At 39.5% G+C, this 23251-nt stretch overlaps 1 protein-coding gene across 2 annotated transcripts in view; it reads right to left on the reverse strand.

The window, feature by feature from the left end:
• VAPA (VAMP associated protein A) overlaps nucleotides 1–12241 on the reverse strand; it is a 39668-nt gene extending 27427 nt beyond the window's left edge. The window contains exon 1 of one of the 2 annotated variants that reach the window (XM_032397844.1): nucleotides 11873–12241. In XM_032397844.1, the coding sequence (XP_032253735.1) occupies nucleotides 11873–11951 (79 nt within the window). In that variant the 5' untranslated portion in view covers nucleotides 11952–12241. The remainder of the gene's footprint in view (nucleotides 1–11872) is intronic. The other variant, XM_032397843.1, reaches the window with a different exon arrangement.
• Between the last annotated feature and the right edge of the window lie 11010 nt (nucleotides 12242–23251).

A 23251-nucleotide genomic window follows, 5' to 3' on the forward strand; every position in this document is an offset into this window, starting at 1 on the left:
TCATTAATATATGAAAAAGACTTTTAAATGGATATTGTATTTCCCTTGGTCCCATACACAGGCCAACTGAATATTTCCTGAAATAAGTATCATAAACAGTAGAAAATATGTTTTACATCCAAAAAGCCCTAAAACATTTTCATTAGAATTTTTAAAAATGAAGTCACCTTAATTTATTTGTGTTTTTTATTTTTATTTTTTCCAAATACACTGATATCTCAGACTTGAATGTAAGGTCCATGAAGACTGGGTCTTTGTTCTGTTTTCTACTGTACCCCAGCAACTATAAAAATCCCTGGCAAAGCAGGTAGTGAATAACTATTATATTGTGTAAATATATCTGTACAAATAGAGTACTACTTTCTGAAAAATAAAGTCAATTCTATTCAAGGTTTTAAAAATACTAAACATATCTTGTTATAAAATTTCACTAACATTAATTACGAAAATATGATGAATGTAGATGAAAACGTAGATGAAAAATCACCAAAATCCCCTTAATACAGTAGTGTGTAGTCATTCAAAAAAAAAACAAACACAGTTTTTCCCATCTAGAATGGGGCTTAAAGTCATAGTTAAAAGTTACCGATAGGCAGGAACCCTGTCTTATTTCTTCTGTACCGCTTTCAAATAATGTAGTGGTTTGATCATATAAATACTCATCCATTACCTTCACCTGGAAAAGCACCTAAGTCAAACGTCAAAACATCTATTTTCTTCATTCCTTTGGAAGCCTGGGGCGGGGTGGAGGGGGGAGCTAGTTTCTGTTACTGATGGTGTACTATGACTTTTGTAAAAACTATAAAGTAGTTTGCTGAATTAGAGGCTTCAAATCTAAAACCATTAGCTAGGTGAGTGACCCTGAGCAAATCACTTGACTTCTCCAGGGCAGTCTAACCCCATGCATTTTAGGGGCAATAGACAGAATGACCTCCAAAGCTCCTTTGGGCTCTAAAATTATGTGACATTATGATCAACTTCACTTGCTTATGGCTTTAATTAAAGAATATCTTCTACTCTATGACAAGATGGCAGATAATTCAATCCTAAATTTTCACAGCTTTATTAACATTTTGTATAAAGTTATTGTAAACATTTTAGAAGTGCTTTTTCAGACCTTTTGATGCACAGGCTGCTCACTCTGACCTAAACAATCCCAGTGACAGTGCTGAAAACATGAGGGAGAGAATAAACAATAAATTGTCTTTTCAGAGAAACAGAACATTTTGATTTGTAACTTTATATAAATTACATCCTTCCATTGTGTAACCTTCTACTAAAGAAAAATAAGATCTACACACACTTAAAAAACTATTTGAAAGAGAACATTTCCATTCAAGGCTAAACATGAAGGATGCCTGATACTTAACATCTTTATTAAAATAGAGGTGCTCCAAATCTTAAGATTTTGGATAACTTTTTAAAATCTAGATAAGTAGGATGGTAGGAAATAAATGGAAAATGGATATTTGGGGAGAAATGGAAATAAAAGTTTTTAGCACCATTTACAGATCTAAAACTTGTTAGATCAGAAGCAAAATATTCATAACATGAGAAAATGATCACAATAATATTAACAAAAATACAGGAAATAAGTGTGTAAAATTATACACAGAAAACATAAAAATACATCAAATGTTAGCAGTCGCTATTTCTAGATGGTAACATTGAGTGATTTTATTTGCTTTACACTTTTCCATCTTTTTTCAATTCACTACATTAAGCATTCCATGCTTAAGTGTCGAGAATTTTATGATCAGAAAGACTTTTAAACATGTATACCTATTAGCTTAATTTGTTCATAAAGCCTTTTATTTGCAAAATGCTAGGGGGGGAACTAAAGAAATTCAGAAAAACACATCTTCTGAGGATTTTGTTGTCAGTGAAGTTTTTGGCAGTGGGAACAGTACTCAGAAAACAAGATTAAGTGATTCATCTTCCCCAATGTTATAAAAGTAAATTTGGTTTTAGAGAGAAAAAAACTAAACAGGAACAAAGATACCCTATACCTTTAAAGGTATGGCAGTCACTCCAATTCACATCAGATTATCCAAGTACTAAAGTAAATACGTATAAATGGATATATGTGTGTGGATGGATATATATGGAAGTACACGGCTACAAAATAAAAGCTGTCAAAATGTAGGCCCATAAGAAACCTATCAAATTATACTGCAAGCTAAGTATTTTAAAGTCCTCTCATGTTAACAATTTTTTTTAATTAACATCTCTATTTTTTAAAATAGTAACTGAATCCTTAAAAAGCTAAAATACACATTAACTAAACTCATTCATTTAAATCTGGATTTTGAAAATAGTACAAAATGTTCATGATTACTCTAGTTATAGAGAACATTCCAAATGCCAGCAAAAAGCAGCTAAGCAAACTATGGTATATTAATGACGAGTAAGTGATCAAAAATATCTATTGTGGATTTTTTTCCATAAAAATTTAAGACATTGATCTAGATTACTTTCATAAGGTGAAATGTGTGACAATCAAATTTGAATATATTTTCACAAATTATGAAGTCCAATCTTGTTTAAGCAACGAATTTATTATGAAGAGCAAAACCATACTTAAGAATTTATTATAAAGATATAAGGAGTCTCAATGACACAGGAAATGAGGTATAGCTGGCCTTAAAACAAGAGGCTGCAGGGCGCCTGGGTGGTTAGGTTGAGCTGTCTGACTCTTGGTTTCGGCTTAGGTCATATCTCACGGATGGAGGGATCAAGCCTGGCAGCGTTGATGCCCCGCTCAGCAGGGAGTCTGCTTGAGATTCTCTCCCTCTGACCCTCCCCCAACTCACGCACATGCTCTCTTACTCGCTCTCTAAAAATAAGGGGCGCCTGGGTGGCTCAGTCAGTGAAGCGGCTGCCTTCGGCTCAGGTCATGATCCCAGGGGCCTGGAATCGAGCCCTTGCATTGGGCTCCTTGCTCAGCGGGGAGCCTGCTTCTCCCTCTCCCTCTGCCTGCCGCTCTGCCTACTTGTGCGCACGCGCTTCTCTCTCTCTCTCTCTCTCTCTCTCATTCTCTGTCAAATAAATGAAATCTTAAAAATAAATAAATAAATAAATAAAATCTTTAAAAAAAAAAAAAAAAGAGGCTTCATTCAAGAGAAAGTTAATTCCTGGGACTACAAGATCTCTAGCCAGCTTTTCTCCCCCTCTTCTCTCTCAACTAGTTGCTTCTGCTTACACATGGCAAAAATCAGCCTACTTTAAAGATCTAACCTATCATCTACCTATAAATGTGCTTTTTAAAGGGGTGGCATCCAAATTCTGGCTGGTCAGTCATCAGCATATATATATTGGCTGGCCTTGGGTTAGGTGCTCACCACTGAACCAATCAACACTGGGGGAAGAGGGATACTAAAAATTTATCTGCAGGAGCCATTCTCAGAGAAATAAAATGTTAGCAGTCTCACTTCTCACAAGAGAACATCAACTGATGCCCATAGTAAGAGCTCAAAGAAACAACACATTTATACAGTTACGATTTGTAAATTATTGTGGGAGGTTATAAATTAGATTTACTTTGGATGCACATGGTCTTCTATTTGTCTTTATATAACTTGATTTGTGAACTGTTGCTGGAAGGTTGCAAACATTAGACCTGTTTTCTATTTACCGTCCTATAACTTGACCAATTATTTAAAAAAATAAGACCTCAGACTGCAAAAGACTTAAATTACTAATTAAAAATAAAAGGAAGTAATACAGGAAGAACAAATGAAGACTTTGGGATCTAATCTTCCAAAGGTATCAAGACTAATAACAAAGTAAGTTTTCCTCTCTTATAAAAAACAATGCATGTTCAATGTGGAGTCCTGGAAAACATAGAAAAGTAAAAATATAAAAACAAAAGACACCCGAATCCTAAAGCAGAGCTAACTGACTGTTAACATTTTCTTTCCAACCTTTTTTCTTGCACATATTACCAGAAACAGGCTCATATCTATGCAACTTTTCGATGAGGGCTGTTACCACAAATCAGCATCACTGAAACTGGGATAAGCAGACAGTCTATACCTGATGTGACAGAATTCCATCCATGAAGTATTTTTACCAATAAATACTGAAACCTAAATCTAATCAAGCCTTCAAATCTAAATCCAAATTTACAGGAAACACATTTCAGAATATCTAGAATATCTAGAATATTCGAACAACAATCTGATCTTCCTAACAAGTAAATAGTATGGTAAAAAGAAAAAAAAAAGAGGTGGGAGAGGCAGTGTTTAAAATTAAGACTTGGATACGTGACAACTAAATGCAATACACAGAAGACTGAACAGCTAAAAACAGAAGTATAATTAGGAAAATTTCAATAGATTAAGTATTAGATGATATTAAATAATTATTTTTGGTTTTAAGATAATGACATTATAATTATGTAAAGAAAATGTCCCTTTGTTTATTAGAAAAGCAAGCTCAAGTATTTAGGTTTGAAATGTTTGATATCCAGAATCTATTTTAAAACAGCAGCAAACATAGAAAATATAAACAAACATGATAAAATGCTATAATTATTAAATTTAAGTATATGAAGTTATTAGATTTAAGTATAAAGGTTCATTACAATACTTTTATGAATATTTGAAATCTTTCATAAGAAGTTTTAAACCTTTTATCTAGTAATTTGAGTCACATTTCAGTTAAAAAAAAAAAACAAGCTTTTGCAAATAATAGCGCTCCTCTTACATCTAATCTTCTTTTAAAACAACTTTTTAAGGTTGAAGAAAAAAGTAAGATTCATCCTATATTAACATTAACCACCTTCTCCTCTGACAGGCAGTCCGCTAAGATTAAGATCCAAAAGCACAAGAAAAATAGAGGGCAGGAAGTGCCTCTGAGAAAATAAAACGGTGCTTGCTAACAGACTCTCCTCACAGAACATCTCTGCACAGTGAAGGAAGGTCTTACATAAAGGAAACTAAAAGGTAACTAATACAAGAAACCAACAAAAAAAATTACCAATACTAACAATCACAAAATACCAAACTCCAAAAACAAACCCAGTTTTCCCAATTCTTTATATATATTTGTCCACTTACAGAAATACCCTGTTTTCTTTTTGTTCTCAGCTGTCACACATATTCAAAACCTTTAGGGCCAGAACATCCAGGAAATCACCTAGTCCTGCTTCACACTTCACAAAGGAAAAAAGGTGAAGCACAAAGATGAAAAAAATTTATCTATGGTTAGGCAGCTTTTAACAAAATACCCTACTATCCCTTTTTTGGAACTAAAAAAAAATTTGAAAACACAACTACCTGCAAAGAAAGATGAAAAACCCCACTGAAAAGAGAGCCAAGATGAAAACCATGGAATTATAGGAGAAATCATCGGAGTCCTATCAACGCAATCAACGTTTATTGGGCAATCATCCATGCCAGATCTTGTTACCATGGACGTAAAAATAAAATAAACAAGTATATCCTCAAGTAGTTAACCCTACAGTTTGGGAGAGAAAAAATATATAAGCATAAATACTATGTAATGTGGTTAAGTGCTGATATGATATTACAGATAAGCACAAGCTTCAATAGTGGCCTTAGGAAGGAAGGTGGTGACCAACGTGGACTGCAAAAGTCAAAGATTCACAAATGAAGGGATTCTTGAACTGGAGACTGCTTGACAGATATGAGGGAGAACATTATTCTGGACAGAGCCTGTGCAAAGTCTTGCAACAGCTTAAAGTGTTTGGGAAAATGGTTTCATGTAACCAGAGCTATGAAGAGAAATGAAGAGGTAGGCATTGGATTTTGGACTTTTTCATCTACATAATGGGAAAACGTGCCAGGTTCTTTTTAGTAATATCAGGTTTGCATTTTACAAAGGGTAGTTCTAGCAGCAGTTTGGAAGACAGGCTTGAGAGAGAGGGGCACTAGTGAAACGCAGGCCTGTATAGAGACTAGTAGAAAAAAGACAAGAGATAATCACCCGAAATAAAGTAATTATCCGAAGTCCAGACCTCTCCCTCAGTAACACATCCATAAAACCAAAACCTACTAGTTACCTTTTCATTAATTATCTTGAAAGGACCTAAACACATGTAACATATCTAGTGAGATCAGGATCCTCCTCCTACCACTCCCACACGCCCCAAGTAAAACACATGTGGTCCTCATTCAAATACCCAGTGTTTCTTTTTTTTAGCTCAGCACACAGCACCACCATTCCTCCAGTTATGTAAGCCATAAATGTTAGAGACATCCAAGATACCTCTACTCTGCATAAGCATATCTAATAGACCACCAAGTCTCATTGGCTTGACCCTCTACATACATCTCCAATACCTCAGACCAAGTTGTCACTTCTTGCCTGGACCAAAAAAACTGCCTAATTCATCTCTATCTCCCCCCTATATTACCTCATGTTGTTACCAGAATTACGTTTTTTTTTTAAATACATATGTGATTATCACTCCATTCCCTCTTCCTCTACCATTCCCCCCACTTTAAATCCCTCAATGGGTTAGAATAAAAACAAAACTCCTTACTCAACCTACAAACCAGCACCACACTCAGGAGATGTTACTTTAACATGTTTAGCAACATTTAAATGTTTCATGTTTCCTTCTGCCACAGGATCTTTACAAATACATGCAGCTCCTACTGCATTTTCCTTTCTTCACCCAGGAAAACTTCTCATTCTTAGAAAATCTTAGCCCAATTGTGTCTTCCCTGTCCAGATCAAAGTCTCCTATTTTACATTTTCATAGCACTACACACCTTTTCATAGCTACAGTTCCTTCTTCTGATTACCTGATTGGTGTCTCTCTCTCCCATTAGAATTGCCTCATGAATAATAAAAGACTCTGTTTTATTCAAAACTGTAGTTCTAACATTTATTCAACACTTGTTACATATAGCAGAAACTCAAATCTTTATTGTATAATTAAATGAATTAAAATGAATAAATTTAAAAGTACAGTTGTTTTAAAAGAGATTCAAGAGTTATCTCTGGGATGTAGAAAAACAGATTTTAATTAGTAGATATACAGAATATTTCTGGTATAAGTAATCACGATGCCACCAGAAAATTAAAAATATGGGAAGACAAGTAGGCTTGGGTTGTAAAAAACCCATTTGGGATATACTGAGTCTGACAGCACCACCATTCCTAACTCTGAGTTAAGGAGTGCCTGGGTGGCTCAAACAGTTAAGCGTCCAACTCCTGATTTTGGCTCAGGTCATCATCTCAGGGTTGTGAAATCAAGCATTGTGTAGGGCTCCTAGCCTGCTTAAGATTCTCTCTCTCCCTCTGCCCTCCTCCCCCAAAAGTCTAAGTTAAAATTCAAATCCAGGCAATCAATAAGCAATTCTAGAACTGACTACTGTAAAGTCTCAATTAAAGTACAAATCTGGGTGTGAACCAACATGTGCAAAGAGAGAGCAAAGAAGAGAAAGAGAAATCATCAAAACAATGAGACTGAACAAGGAAAGTTGAGATAAAACCAAATCAGAATCTCAGAAACATTAGCAATTAACAAAAAGAAGCCCACAAATGAGACAATAAAGAGAGCAAAGAAGAGAATTAGAAGACAATAACACAGAAATCAAAAGAACTGAATTTTTAAAAAGAGAAATTGTTAATAATGTCAAGTGCCAAAGAGATAAGAATTGGAAATGACCAATTCAATCAGCAATCAATAAGCAGTGAGGACAAAAGTAGTACTAGAGTGGACAGTGAGAAACTGGACAGTGAACAGGGACAATTTTTCTAAGAAGTCTAACTGCAAAGGAAATGAGGGACATATACCAGAAAGAGTTGGGAGTCAAAGAGTATTCTGTTTGCTTATTTGTTTTTAAAATGAAAGACTTATGTGTATTTATATGTTTAAAGGAAGAAGCCAGTGGTTGAAAACATGAGAGGGAAAATACCTGAGGCAACATGGTCTAAGTATGAGTCAGGGATTTTACCTTAACCAACAAAAACAAAACAAGCTTGGATATGAGAAAGGTTTTTCTTTCGCAGGGGGAAAGTATGGATGTGTGCAGATAAAGAGGTGTTACAAGAGGAGACAGCACATCATGGAAGGGCTTAAATGCCATACTAAAAAATATATAAATAAATAAAATCGGACTTTTATCCAGGGGGCAATCAAGAGCTACTCGAAAGCTTTTAAGGAATGAATAAGATGTCTGTGGCCCAGGAAGGGGGGGGGGGGGGGGACCGCCCCAGGAATCTGATGAAGCCACTGTGAAACAGGAGCTGATCTGAAAGACCTAAAAATGTGCCAAGAGTAGAAGAACTCCACATCCTCACTTGTACTTCTTAGTAACATGCTGCTATTCAAAGATGCTCTGGCAGACACATCACAGTTTCTTGGTTCCTCAGAGAGCTTAATTTTCTTTATTGGCTTGATACTGTTATGGGCCACCTTCAACACAATGGTTTTAGTCTACTCTCCTTTCTCAATTTATTAGGAGGATGAATACGTTCACAATTTAAACATTTTCTAAATTTCTTTCTTCCAACTATTCTCCAAAACTACTAATAGGAAGGAAAAACAAATTGTATAATACAAATAAATTGTATAATACAATTGGAAAAAATTAATAATAATAAAATATAATAGGACAAAAAAATCATCTCTCAGATATAGTATCAAATTCCAAATCTGAATTCTAGGTCAAATTACTGCCATGGCTTAAACAGAATTTGAAAAGATCTACCTCTTTTTCTTTACCAAAGCAACAGAAGAACTACCTTAGAATTCATTACACCATTATAAAAGAATCTTCATATGTTGACAATTATATAAAACAAAAATTTTTAGTAAAACAGGTATTTATAAAAATGTATTAGACTGATATCTGTTTCTCCATAATTATGCAAAGTGCTGATAATTCTATCAAGATGATTGTTATGCATATGACAGAAAAATTCACTACCTATTCTCAGAATGATTAAATGAGTCACTCTTGGAGAAACCATCTTAGTCAAATGTTGAGTTCAAAAGAATTTAAATAAGCCTACTGAAAGATAAGAGAATTTTGAAAACTATCCTTTAACAGATTTAAACTAAAAATTACAGGTGATTTAGGGCAAGTCAGAATGAAATGACTTTATATCATTATCATCATCATCAAACTAAGCATAAGGAGATTGTGGATTCGAAATGAGTCTCCTCACTTAGTGTTGAACTGTGCATTGGAATACAGAGAGGTTTCCATCAAAGCAAATTATTTACCTTTGACCAGAAAAATAACGTCAAGGAAGGAATCAAATGACACCAAAGGTCACCTCTCCTAATTCATCCTACCCCTCCTGTTACCCAATCCTCCCCATTATCCCACCCTAGAACAGAAGCACACAGCAAACCATTAAGTTATAAGCCACATGTTCTTTTACATCAGTGGTTGAGTAAACTACCATTCCCTTGCCCAATCCTTTTCCCCCACCCCCCAAATGAAAATAAGCCTCTTCCAAGAAACTTGGGGGGGGGGGGGTTCTTTCTTCATACCCGTTCTGCCTCTATTATAGCACCTACATGCCTTTTAGGTCTCCCTCACTAGTCTCTGAATTCCTCAAGGGCAAAGATAAAACCTAACATGTTTCACTGTTTTACTGGGTGCTTTCCCCATGAAACTACAAACTGTAAATCTTTTCCTCCACCTTGTTTAGCACTGAATCCCCAAATATAAACTGATTACTGCTGAATTACTCAGCTGAATAATCTTAATTAAATATAGGGATGGCACAAAGCTTTCAATAAGTGTTCACTAAGTGAACTGAATATGTCTCTCTAAATTTTTCAATGAAATACTTTTTTTTTGAAGTCAATTTTAAAAAGTGGTTATTGATGTCGAAACTTTTAAAAATGGTCCTTGTGAATTACTTTCATGTATAACACAAGAAAAACCTGTTCTATAATCATGACTAATAACTCTTCAATACCTAAAATAAGTGAAACATAGGAATGTTACTGTGTAGGGTTCTGAGTTGTTTTTTTAGCTTGCTTCTCCACTATTATTAGTCTCTTACTATGGCAACGTTACAACTTTTCTAGGGAGAAAGCTTCAAATTCTGCGGACATATCCTGGCCTAAAACTGGTTTTAAAGGCTTCTAAGTCCCTAACGGCAATACGGTTATCCAGTAGAGGAAATTTCCTCTGTAAACTCAGCCTGTCAAAAAGTAAAAGCAAAAGTTCTTTTAACTTCTCAAGAGAACACACCCCATTATAGGGGTTACATTAAATTCCTCCGACCAAAGATAATGGCTATCTAAGGCAATTTCATGATTCCCCAAAGGTGTTTTTGTTTTCTTTCAGGTAAAACTATGTGAAATGCCACACACATAAACTTGTTACAATAAAATACACTTAATGCCCCTCAAAATATTTGAGTTGTCTTAAAACCAAATCCTTACTGAACAAGCAACTCACGCCAAAGAAATTTGCAAATGTACTAAAAAGCTTGCAAAACAAAGGAGCTATACAATATTACTCTCACAATACCAGAAAACAATATTTTAAAATTCCTAAAACTATTTAAAACGTTGCCTATGGAAAACAATTGTTTTTCCTTTGGACTCGATCTTGTACAACAATAAAGGATTTAATTTGTTTTAAGCACTGAAATAGTTACACATTTCACAAAAACTGCTCTCATCATAACTGCTGAAATTGAAATACAAGATAATGAACCTTCCAAAAGGCGATTCACTTTACACTTTAAATGAAGACAGGAAGGAATTTGCTTTCCATTTTGGATCTCCACACGTTTTCGGTATTCCTAAAAAGCCAGTTTAACTCTCTTCCCTAAAGTACCCTACATAATGACAACCAAATGAGCCAAAGAGCCCTTCAGTATTCCTGAGGAATCACCAAATCGGACTAATAATTTATCACAAGCATTGCTACGAAGTGTAAGTATACCAAGGGCGCTCCAGAGCTGAGTGACACCTCGTCAGCCTTCTCATAACCCGCAAACGTAAAGGCAAAAAGTCCCCAACACTGAAGATTCTGCAGCAAAAGAGCTAAGCCAAAGACGAAACAAGAGCAAAGGCCAGGTCCGCCCTACGCGAAAGGTGAGCTGAAATGTCATACTGGACGACCAGGAAGACGTCTACTATTAACCTACTACTATCAATTCCCGGGCTGACGCATAGCTTTCCTGCCCGCACGCGCTTGGGTCTCTGCCAACACAACCGGGTAAGTCATAACCAGAGGACTTCATGGGCTTCTCCGCCTCCCTAGCGCTCCTCGGACCTGACAGCCAAATTCTAAACAAGGTAAAAAGGTAGACAGCAACCCCCTCTGCGAGGGCCGGCTCCCCCAGCCCCTGCTCAAGGCCGAGGGGTGGTTCTCTCTCGGACCCGAGTCCAGGGCCGCCGCACAACCGCCTCGCCTTGCCTTGCCTCCCACCGCCGCTGACAGCCGACTCCGGCGACCGACGCACTTGCGCCACCCCCAGACCCCCCTTCCCGCCGCAGACCCGAGCGCACTCTGTAAGGTCACCGCCCACCCACACCCTCCCAGACAACGCCCGACGGCCCTCGGGGGCCAAGGACGAGTGCCAGGTGCGGGTAGCAGCGCGGGCAGCACCCGGGAGGCGCCCCCGCGGGACCGCAAGATGGCGGCCGCGGCGGCGGCGCCAGGGCCGGGCCCCTCCGCCTCGCCCCGGCCGGCGCGCGCATCGAGCCGCGAGCGGGCGAGGGAGGGAGGGAGCGGGCCGGGCGCGGGGCAGGCAGGCCGAGGGCCGGAGCGGGGCGCCGCCGGAGAATGGAAAGTGCCGGGGCGTGGGGGAGGGGACGCTCACTCGCGGCCCGCCGCCGACCTTCCCTCGACCCCCCCACCCACCCTAAATCACGCCGTCCGCCCGCCCCCACCCGGGCAGCTGCCCTCTCCCTGCCTACCTTTGAATTTGAGGTCTGTGGGCGGGTCGAGGACCAGGATCTGCTCGTGCTTCGCCATGGCCCCGGAGGCGGACGCCATCGGAGAGACAGCGCAGAGCGGGGGCGCGCCCGCGGCGGCGGTTTGCTGGCTGGGGGCGGGGGACGACGGCGGCGCCGGCTCGGCTGAGCTCTATGATGGGGCCAGCTCACGGCTCCCGAACCCCCGACGCCTGCCGCTCTGTGGCCGGGCCACTCGGCCACTCGCTGGGTCAGCAGCTCTGGGACTCACAACTGACTCAACCCCACACCAGCCGCCGCGGCCACGCGCACTGCGATCCTCGGCACCCCACGTGACGGCCTCTGCGTGCCTACGTGCGCGCCCCGGCGGCCGGGAGCCCCTAGCGCTCGTCCCGCCCTCGAGTCCTGCCCTGCGCTGCGCCGGCTGCTGCGCCTGCGCGTTCCGGGCCTCGCGGCCGCTCGGAGCGCGAGCTGTCAAGGGAACGGGCGTGGACAGAGGGCGGAGCGAAACTCCGTGGCACCGATGCGGTGCGCACCGCAAGGCAGAAGGGCGCAATCTTCGGTCACGTTTGGCTCCGACTGCGAAACTGGAGAGCCTGCTGTAGCAGCGCATCACCGTCTTCCAAGTGGGAATGCCTAATAGAAGGAAAGAGGAGTCAGGCTCACTCACTACAACTCCCAGCATGCCAGTGGGGCCTGGTCCTTTTGCGGCGCTGCGCGATGTTTGCTGGGAATTGTAGTAGTGGCTGTTTGTGGGCGGGAAGGATAATGAGGTCCGTTGGAGGCGAATGGGGTGGGGCGCGCTGACACTCATTTTTGGCTCTCAGAGAGCGTCTCGTCTGCGCTGAAAAGAAAAAAAAAAAACTTTTGGAAAAACTGATCTGAGGTCGCCCGCCTAGAAATATAAAATATACCCTGTGGAAAACAGGATGGGATTTGTCAATTTGTTCTCTAAATCTACCCATCCCTCTATTGGTAGGGCAACATTCTCTGTCGTATTCCAATCCAACGTCTACTGCTTCCTGAATTCAATCCAGTGATGCAAAAGCAGATGAGGAAACACCCCTCCTTTAGGAAGCAAACCCGCCGTTGGGGAAATCTGACAAGGCACACTTACCAAGCTAGAAATAGAAGTCAAAATCTACAGCGTTCAGTTGCGGGCGTCTGTTCTTCGGTTTTATTAAGGATAGACCCAAACCGAAACAGTTGTCACGTTCCGGTGTTGGAAATGAATTCCATCTGCATCATTTATGGGTAGCGTGTAGTAAACCGAACCAAATGAGGAAAATCCTGTGAGCAAAGGTGCTGACAAATCTTTAACCGATTGCCAGGGTAATCGGGGACAGGAATATCAAATGAAACAAATGAAGGTGCTGTAAGTAAGCCTGTACGGTACTACGTGAATTTAAGTCCCTAGGAAGCACCACAAAAGAAAGGACATACTGAGGCTGCTGCCATGAAGGAGCAGTGCAGTTTGTCCTGAAAATAAATGAGCAAATGAACAGTAATCTAAGCGTAGGCACAAAGTCCAAGTTCTCAAGCGCAATCCATGCATGTATCGGGGCCCATCTGGGGATAGCTCTCCAGAATAGCTAACCTAGCATCCGCAGAAGATTGTACCACACAAGAAGCATGTATCTTAAGCCGTGAAAAACCTAGGAGGATGGGAGTGCTTAAATAGTTGGAAAAGTGTATTCTAAATTTACCTTTCCTTTGATTAATTTTTATTCACGAAATTTATTTTGAAATTTCAGTCATCCTTAAAGGAGAATATAAAAACTGTATTTGTCAAGAGATGGCTTAAGGTTAAAAAAAAAAAAAGTTGAGGTTGACAAACAGTCCACGGGATGGTGTCTCACACATCTTTAGCTGTGAACTGACAGCCCTAAAGCTGTCACAAACTGCAATTTTTTTGCTTGCCTAAGAACTGTTATCCATGGGCAAATTAGCCTTGGCTGAACTGGCTCCTCCACAGCTAGATGGACATTTCTCTTACCAGAAAGCATTTGGGAATCTCCAGTGTGCATACAGCAATTAGCAAGTACAGCATGCTGAGGAAGTTCCCTGTCACTCCCATATGGGACAATGGCTACCCATTCACCATGAATTCAATGGGAAGTATGAACTGGCTGTATCCCAGTTTTCCAATCTATATAATGAAGAAACCTCTGCCCATTTTAAGTCATTACCTTTGAAATCGACTGTTTTTGTCTTCTCAGTATTGCTTCAAATATCATATAGTCTTAGAACTATATGAGAATTTAAATCTCTGGTAGTCTAAGAATACATGAAACATCTTTGGAATAATTCCTCTATCACTATTTTAGAGCATCGCCTTAATAATGACTCAGAGTCCTCCTGAATCATCTATCCCTCATTAAATAGTGCACTATTTAAGAGGCTTATGCTTTGGTATTACTACCTTTCTTCTAGCAGTTCAAAGATCTTTATAAACATCATCACACCCTTCTCAGAACTACCAAATAACAGCAAGTTTTACTTTTGTTGTTAAATATGGGAATAAGAGCATCTCATGGCAGTAACAGAGCTAAACTTTGGGGAAAAGTTGCCCAATCTTCCATCCTGTGCATTTTTGCTTTTCCCAAAGCCACAATGAAATGACAACTGAAAGTGATTAAGACAATTTAAATTATAATTGACTTATGTATTGTTTAGCATTTAAATTAGGAATGGACAAACATGGAGCCTAATGTTCATTGTTTGCTCTTCTTCTGTTGATTAATGCAGCACATAAAGTTCTCTTAAAGTATTAGCAAATATATAGAGTACATCTATACATATATATGCATACATATATATATATACTCAAGCATATTTCTCTAGCTACTAAGAAGTTTTTATGAGTCTAAGATGTATGAAGTACTTGAATATTACTTCAGCCCACTTGAATCACTAATGGTATTCACCTTTGGACAGATTATCTCATAGGTTTGGCAAGGATAAAAAAAAAAGTGACCAGTACAAATGGTAACAAAGTATAACCATCTCCATAGTTAAACATGTTAGATTTTACTTTGTAAAAGTACTCTGTAATTATGAATTTGTATAGGATCAATTATCTGTGTAATACAACTCAGTAAACATTTAAATGGGCATACTTGCAATAAACATTGAGGCAGTAAAACATATTGAATAAGTACAGGCCTTGGGTCTGAACTGCTGGGTTCAGTCTTCTTTACTACTGTACGGTCTTAGCAAACTTACTTCACCTCTCTGTGCCTGTTCTACATCTGTAAACTGGGGAGAATAATAATACCTACATCTGAGGTTTGTTGTGAGAATTAAATGAGTTAATGCACACAAAGAGCTTAGGGTGGTGCCTGGATCCAGCATTGTTACCTTATACTTACTGTGTGCCTGGTACTGTGGTAGCTGCTGGTGGTATAGTGGTGAACCAATAGACATGGTCTCTGCTCCCATAGGGCTACATTCAAGCAGGAGAGACAAACATGAAGTATCTCCTTTGCAGCTAGGGTTCTGTTCTTGAAATAAGTTTGAGTAGTGAGATACACTCAGACAAGACTTAAAAGTTAGATATGAGACCGAGGCCAGCTTTCTGCCCCTTCTGGCTGTTTTTCTGTTGAGGCAAAACCCCTGAGACTTGAAGTTTTCTGCACCAGCAGTCCAGCATCCATTTACTAGCTTCCTGGATATCAAGAGGCAGTCAGTTGTTGGGGGTCAGCAGAAGCAGTGGTCCCTTCTTGGGTCCAGCTTCCTGATCCCTGGGTCAGAGGCAAGAGGTGCAGCCTCAGAGGCAGCAACTGGCTAGGTGGGGCAGGTCAGTCTTGCCCTGGAGTCATTCCTGGGGAGCCTAGTCTAGAGCCTGCTCCTCCACCCCTCCCCCCAATGTTATAAGCACCTAATTCCCTTCATTATGTTTTTTCAACTTATGATGCTAGAGTACTGCAGAGTGAGGCATCAGGGAAGCCAAGAGTGGATCAGGAAGGAAGTGGATAGGGTGGAAATCTGCTGAGCTGTTCTAGAAGGCAAGGACTGCAAACCATTCTCCTGACCGAGTAACAAGGATGCTGGGGGTCAAACAGGAATGAAACAGAGTCACTGCACACAAAGGGATCTGTCTAAAACAGAGAGACATGACAGAGACTGATAACTAACTAAAAGATGTACGAGACCAGGCAGCATCACGGGGATGCAACATCATGTAAATGGGAATTTGTTGGTGGTGCTTACTGTAGCACATTTGTAAGATTTCAGTGAGAAATATAGATTCCAACAGAAGGCAGATGGGAGCTTCACCAGAAAAAAATCAAGGCTGGAAGAAGAGTTAGAAAAAACAGACTTATCCTGGGGATTTTTCTTTTTATAACCATTTAAAGCAGTTAAAACTGTAAAATTAATCATCTTTGTTTATGAAGAATCATTTGAAGAATATGTGTTTTCTCAATTAATCTTTTATACTGTAAAAGCAATCTGTGCCATTATAACAAATGACATAATCCAAAAAAAGCATATGGACAAAAAGTTTCTTCCTACACCTCCCAATTTCTACTCCACTTCGGGTAACCAGTTTAACTGCCTGAGTTGTGTATCACCTTCTAACTTTATCCATACTTATAAAAACAGAGCTAATTGGCTTTTCGCTATTGTTGTTTGTTTGTTTGTTTTAACATGAATTCTAACATATTACCAGACCATTGCTTGATTCACTTTACAGTGTATTAACAATATCTGGCCCGGTCTTTGGCCCCCAATTGGCAAAGATCTCAGTGTTTTTTTTTTTAAGATTTTTTTTATTTATTTGACAGAGAGAGACACAGCGAGAGAGGGAACACAAGCAGGGGGAGTGGGAGAGGGAGAAGCAGGCTTCCCACTGAGCGGGGACCCCAACGTGGGGCTCAATCCCAGGGTCCTGGGATCATGACCTGAACCGAAGGCAGACGCTTAATGACTGAGCCACCCAGGCGCCCCCTAACTCAGTCTTTTAACAGCTAAATCCATAGAATAGATGACCCTACTATAGAACCATTTGTTCCCTTATTGATGAACATGTAAATTGATCTAGGCTTTTATCACAACAAATAGCACTACAATAAACATCCTTATATGCATTTTTTTTTATCATAGAATGCTTTTATTTCCACAGGGAGATTTCTAGTAGTGGGACCACTGGATCAAAGATATTTCTTACTTCAATATATATTGCATACTTTTTTGTTAATTGTAAGGTATTTAGTTATTTATTTTTAAAGATTGTATTTATTTATTTGTCAGAGAGAGAGGGAGAGCACGAGCAGAGGGAGAAGCAGGTTCCCCGCTGAGCAGGGAGCCCGATGCAGGGCTCGATCCCAGGACCCGGGATTATGACCTCAGCCAAAGGCAGACGCTTAACCGACTGAGCCACCCACGCATCGCTATATTGCATACTTTTTATCCAAAGGGTTGTAACAATTCACACCTCCATCAGGAATATATTGAGGATATCTGTCTCCCTCATTGTTGTCAGGCACGAGATCCCACTCCATGTCAGCAGCTGAAGAAGGGGCATATTTAAGTATCTTTGGACTGTTTGGATCAATAGTTGGGCCTCCAAAATTGTACGTTTTCACTGAACCCATTCTTTCTTACTGAACCGTTTTCTTCTCTTGCTCATTTCATTTTCCTTCTCTAGATTGCAAAGATTAGAGCACCTGTAAGCAACCAGATTCTCAGCAGTTCTTAATGTGTTTTCTCCCACAAATACAGTTATCCTTAAAGGCAACCACACAAGTAGAAATTAAAAGATGCCTGTGAACATAAAATCCACATTTGACACCTTGCCTGACTTCTCATAGTCTCTGAACACACAGGCTTCTTTGTATAGCCCTAACAAAACCTACAGTAGATGTGGGGTAAAGAACACAGATTTGGACATCAGACAGACTGGAATTCAGACTCCATCACTTTTTGCCCGGCTGTGCAATTAAACACTATGGCCTTGTCTATAAAATGGCAACAATATATCCTATATTTAATATTGTCTATGCGTACTAAATGGTATAATCTGTGTAAAGTGCTTAGCATAGTGTTTGGCATTTATTGATTGTTATATGATTGTTCACAAAATTTGATATCTCCTTTGAACTATAAACCATAGATATGTAAATTATTGGGCATTTAAACCCACAGCCAAATGTTATCTTCTTAATGAGAAACTTTAAACTTAAACTGGAAATAATTTTTTGTTTTCCTTTATTCCAGGTGTTGGTTGACGGCTTGTTTGGGGCCAAGTTCTGTGGTATAGGCTAGGGCAGACACAAAGAAGACTACTACTTAACTTTAGTCCTGAAGAAGTTGACAGTCTAAATGGACTTAAACAAACATAATCCAAGTGATGTGCTTTAAGAGAAGGAACTGAAAGGAATCGGGGAAGAATTTTAACAGGGGTGATTAAGTGCTAGAGAGTCAGGAAATGCTTTGCAGATACCTGGCCATTTCAAGATCATGGCATTTTTTTATGTCCAGGTACATTTAAACACACACACACATACACACATACACACATACACACAGTCACACCTTTCTAAGATTTTCTACTAAAACATTTCTTTTTTCTTTTTTTTAAAGATTTTATTTACTTATTTGAAAGAGAGAGAGAGCACGAGCAGGGAGGCAGGGAGCAGAGGGAGAGGGAGAAGCAGAACACAAGGCTTGATCCCAGGACTCTGGGATCATGACCTGAGCCAAAGACAGCCACTTAACCTGCTGAGCCACCCAGGCGCCCCAATATTTATTTTTTCTGAAGGGTATTTTTTTGTTTTGGGGTAGATACATACAGCAGAATATTATTCAGCCTTCAAAAGGAAATTCTGACACATGCTACAATACGAATAAGTCTTGAAGGCATTTTGCTAAGTGAAATAAGCCAAACACAAAAGAACAAATACAGTGTGATTCCACTTCTTTGAGGTCCCATTTCATTAAGTAGTGAAAATCACAGAGACAAAACATAGAACTGTGGTGGCCGGGGGCTGAGGGAGGGGGAATGGGGAGTTCGTGTTTGATGGGTACAGAGTTTCCGTTCAGGAAGATGAGAAAGTTCTGTGGATGGATGGTGGTGACCGCTGCAAAACCGTGTGAATGTGCTTAATGCCCCTGAACTAGACACTTAAAAATGGTTCAAATGGCAAATCTTATGTGAGGTATATTTTACTACAATAAAATAAAAGAATAAAAACATTTTTGTTTAGCACAAATGGTTGCTCATTTCATTCCATCACTGAGTTCTTGCTGTCTCCTTGCATTTCAATAGCTTTTCTGACCTTGCTTGTCTGGCCATTTTAAGCACTAGCTCAGGGATCAGAGCTCCGGCTTACTCAAATCTGGGCTCAATTTCTGTATCAGTCATTTACGTGGGGATAATAAAGCCATTTGCCTCACAAGATTGTTGTGAAAACTAAATGAGATAATACTGATAAATACCTGAACACAATACCTGGCACATGTAAGTGCTCAATAAATTTTACCATTATGGGGCACCTGGGTGCACCTGTGTGGCTCTGTCAGTTAAGCGTCTGCCTTTGGCTCGGGTCATGGTCCCAGGGTCCTGGGATGGAGCCCCACATGGGGCTCCCTGCTCAGCAGGCAGTCTGTTTCTCCCTCTCCCTCTACTCCTCTCCCCCTCCTCCTCTCCCCCTCCCCCCCCCGCTCATGCTCTCTTCCACTCACTCTCTCAAATAAATAAATAAAATCTTTAATAAAAAAATAATAAATTTTACTATTACTGTCATTTACTTCATAATTGCTCATTCCTAGGCAGGCATGAGTATCCATTTTTGGCTCCTTTTTTAGAAGTTACATAGGTTGGGATAACTAGGATCATAAACTTATGGGAAGAAAATAATAAATCAAGCAATTGAATTGTCCCACTGGAAACTCAATGGAACAATCTGACAAATACTTCCCCCCAAATTCTCTTTAGGCGTCCCATTGAGCTTGCTGCTGGTGCCGTCACATAAGTCTGGATTATATTAAGTAAGTTCTTAATCATTACATTACAAAATAGAAATATTAATCTATTTGGGGATCACTTTTCTGGTTGCAGAGGTTAAGGAAAACCAGTGGTTTAAGCCTAGGGGCCGAATGGAGGATGGGGACCCAGTGATTAAATAGATACCCTACCTGAGACCTCACCAGCTGCCGGTCAGGAATCTGAAAAGTTCAATATCAAGGTGGAGTTCACTCAGCACAACCATTGCTCGTGTGATGTGGAGAGGGGGTGGCAGGCACGGAGTAAACAGTTCATTCAAGTCAGTTCAGAGGTGTGCCTGGACTTCACCGATTCATTCATTTAGACAGCTAGTACCAAGAAATATGTCAGTCAAGCAGAGAGCGCGACGTTGTAGGGGAAGTGTTCCACACTGTAAATATTCTAGGTACCTCACCTATTTTTGTTTTGTGGTTTACTCAGGAGCCATTGTCAGTTTGTAACATGTTTGAAAGAAGTTGAAGCCAAGTATGTAGATTTAATTTTATTTAGATGCAATTACATGGCCACGGAAACTTGTTGAAGAAATTCATTGAGCTGCTTCCTCACATTGAGCACTCTATTTAGAATTAAAGGCGGTTCACATAATTTTACTTCCAGATGTGATAAAAATGCTCGAACCCTTGGAAAAACACACACAACGCCAAATTTTTTTTTCATACTCTATTTCTCTCCTCTCGGCTTCCTTTACATGACTGACCCACCAGTGCTGGCACATACTGGCAAAGAATAAGTCACATAAATATCAGAGCTCTGACTCCATCCTCATTTCTGGCCAGCTTCACTTTATGGGGTTCCTTTAATATCCCCACAATTGCACTCTGTGGTCAGGGACAGGAGTCAGCATTAGAACTGACCCACTAGGCTGTCCCTTGCCCAGTTTCCTCACCAAGGGAAGGTGATTTGACACAACTCGGACAAATAAATTCAGCACAAAGCAACTGGGATATAATTTATCCTGTTTTTAATCTGGTTGAAAATCAGTAGAATCACAGATTTTGAAGAACTGTAAAGCCAAAGAATGGAAATGAAGTCGAAATTTAGGTGTGAGCCAGGGATTTTACTGTGTATGAATTGTTCTTGATGTTTCTATAGTGACATAGAAAGTACAATCCAGATAATGTGTGGTTTACCACACATCAATCTTACCAGAATGATTCAATTTCAGAAGAAATACATTAAGCTGAAATTAGGCTGTGCTCACCAAGAAGACTTAGTAACCATGCAATTTTGGAAAGGAATATATAAATTCCAGAACTGTTTGGCAATGTGGTAAACAATGCTTGGTCCTTGATTGTACATTCGCTTTTATGAAACCATTGAGATGGAAGCTGAGAGTCACTATAAATTATGTAAACCTTGAGTCGGAATAATTCCATCTCTAAAGAATCGTATTCTTATAATCTCTACTACAAATGGTCAGTGATTAACATGGGGTCTATCACTCACTGTAAGCCCCCTGAGATCAGGGACCTCAGGCTGTTCACTGCTGTATCTTCAGCATCTGGAAGAGGGCCTGGGATCCAGAAGGTACTCAGTCTACATTTATTGTTTTCTAATTTTTACTTAGAAATAATTTTAGACCCACAGAAAAGTTGCAAAAAGAGTTCAGAGAGTTCCATTTACACCTTGCCCTCCCCCAGCTTCTCCTAGAGTTAGTATCTTACATAACCCTAGAACAATTACCCAAAACAGGAAAACGATATTGATTCAATATTATTAACTAGCCCATAGACCTTCTTAGAATTTCTCCAATTTCCCCACTAATGCCCTCTGACTTGTCCAGGATACAACTCAGGTCCCCAGCTTGCATTTAGTTGTGATCTCTCCCTCATCTGGAACAGTTTCTCAGTCTTTTTTGTCTTTCATGACCTTGATATTTTTGAAGGGTATTGGCCAGTTATATTACAATGCCCAACATTTGGTGTTTGTCTGATGTTTTCTCCTGATTGGATTGAGGTTCTGCATTTTTAGGAAGGATACCACAGTAGTGATGTCTGGTTCTTCTCAATGCATTCTATCAGATGTACACAATGTCAATTTATTTCTGGTTTGGGTAGCTTTGCTCACGTGATTAAGGTGGTGTCTGCCAGGTAAAGTTACTATCTTGTAACGAGATGCTTTGAGACCCTGCAGATGCCCTGTTTCTAATCAAACTTTCACTCACTCATTTTAGTATCCGTCAATGATTCTTGCCTGGAACAATTGATTATCTGTTTCCATCATTCCTTCTACATTTATTCATTGGAAACTACTTCAAGGAACAGCTGTCCTTTCTCCATCATTCCTTTATTTCTTCATCTATTTATGTAAGAATGGGCTCATAGAAATTTATTTTATTGTAACCCACTATTACCATTATTTATGTTGTTGCTCACCTTCTCCCACATTTGGCCATTGGGAGCTCCTTCACATTGGCTCCTGTGTCTTTCAACATGCCATCATCATTTTCTGAGCACTTCTTTATAGTACTCCAAGATGTTTCAGGATCATCCTATACTTCCCTTGCTAAGTCCCTGAGAATCCTGATCTCCTTTATTGGATGACGGTAATTAGAAACCAAGATTGGCCCCTAGAGGTGCTCATGCTACTTGGAGTGTCATTGTCTCCAGGCCCTTCCGTGAACAAAGCTATGAAATCCATATACTTAAATATAGGGGCATGTGTATTTAGTTTCTATCATTTTTCTATCTATCTATCATCTATCTATCTATCTATCTATCTATCTATCTATCTATCTATCATCTATCTATCTATCTTAAAAACAATGAGTTCATACTGATACCTGCCATACCAATCTAACATCACAGAGTTCATTCTAGCCTTCTTCCCCCTTATTTGTAACTTCTTTCTCATAGGACAGTAGGCAACCTTACTCTCATTACCCACAATAAATTTACTTATTTGCTCAATCCTACAATGCATATAGAGTAATCTCAGAATTGCTAACCCATACCTCTGTGAAAAACAGATTTACTGACTAGAGTGGAATATTTGTGTACAGTTCCTTTTCTCTCTTACTTTACAGTATACAGTCAAAATACTGATTCACAAGGTTACTTACCTAAGTGTGTTCCTTTCCCACTCCCTTCACTATGGTTATATTATTCACTCAGATACAATTAAATTCATTTTTTACTGTTTGTATTCCATTTTGCCCCTCCTCCTTGCTTTATTTATTTATGTTGGGGGTATGTGAATCATTGATATGGTTCTTAGAGTCAAAAACATTCTTTTTCCCTCCTTGGCATAATGAACAGATACATGTGTACTTTCTTAGATCACCCTCATTTTTACTTGAAGAGTTAAATATTATATTCTTTTTTGTACTTCACTTTTTTTCACTTAATATATCCTGGAAATTACTCCTTATCAGT

This window comes from Phoca vitulina, unplaced genomic scaffold (assembly GCF_004348235.1).
Source record: "Phoca vitulina isolate PV1807 unplaced genomic scaffold, GSC_HSeal_1.0 scaffold105, whole genome shotgun sequence".
NCBI classification, from domain to species: domain Eukaryota; kingdom Metazoa; phylum Chordata; class Mammalia; order Carnivora; family Phocidae; genus Phoca; species Phoca vitulina.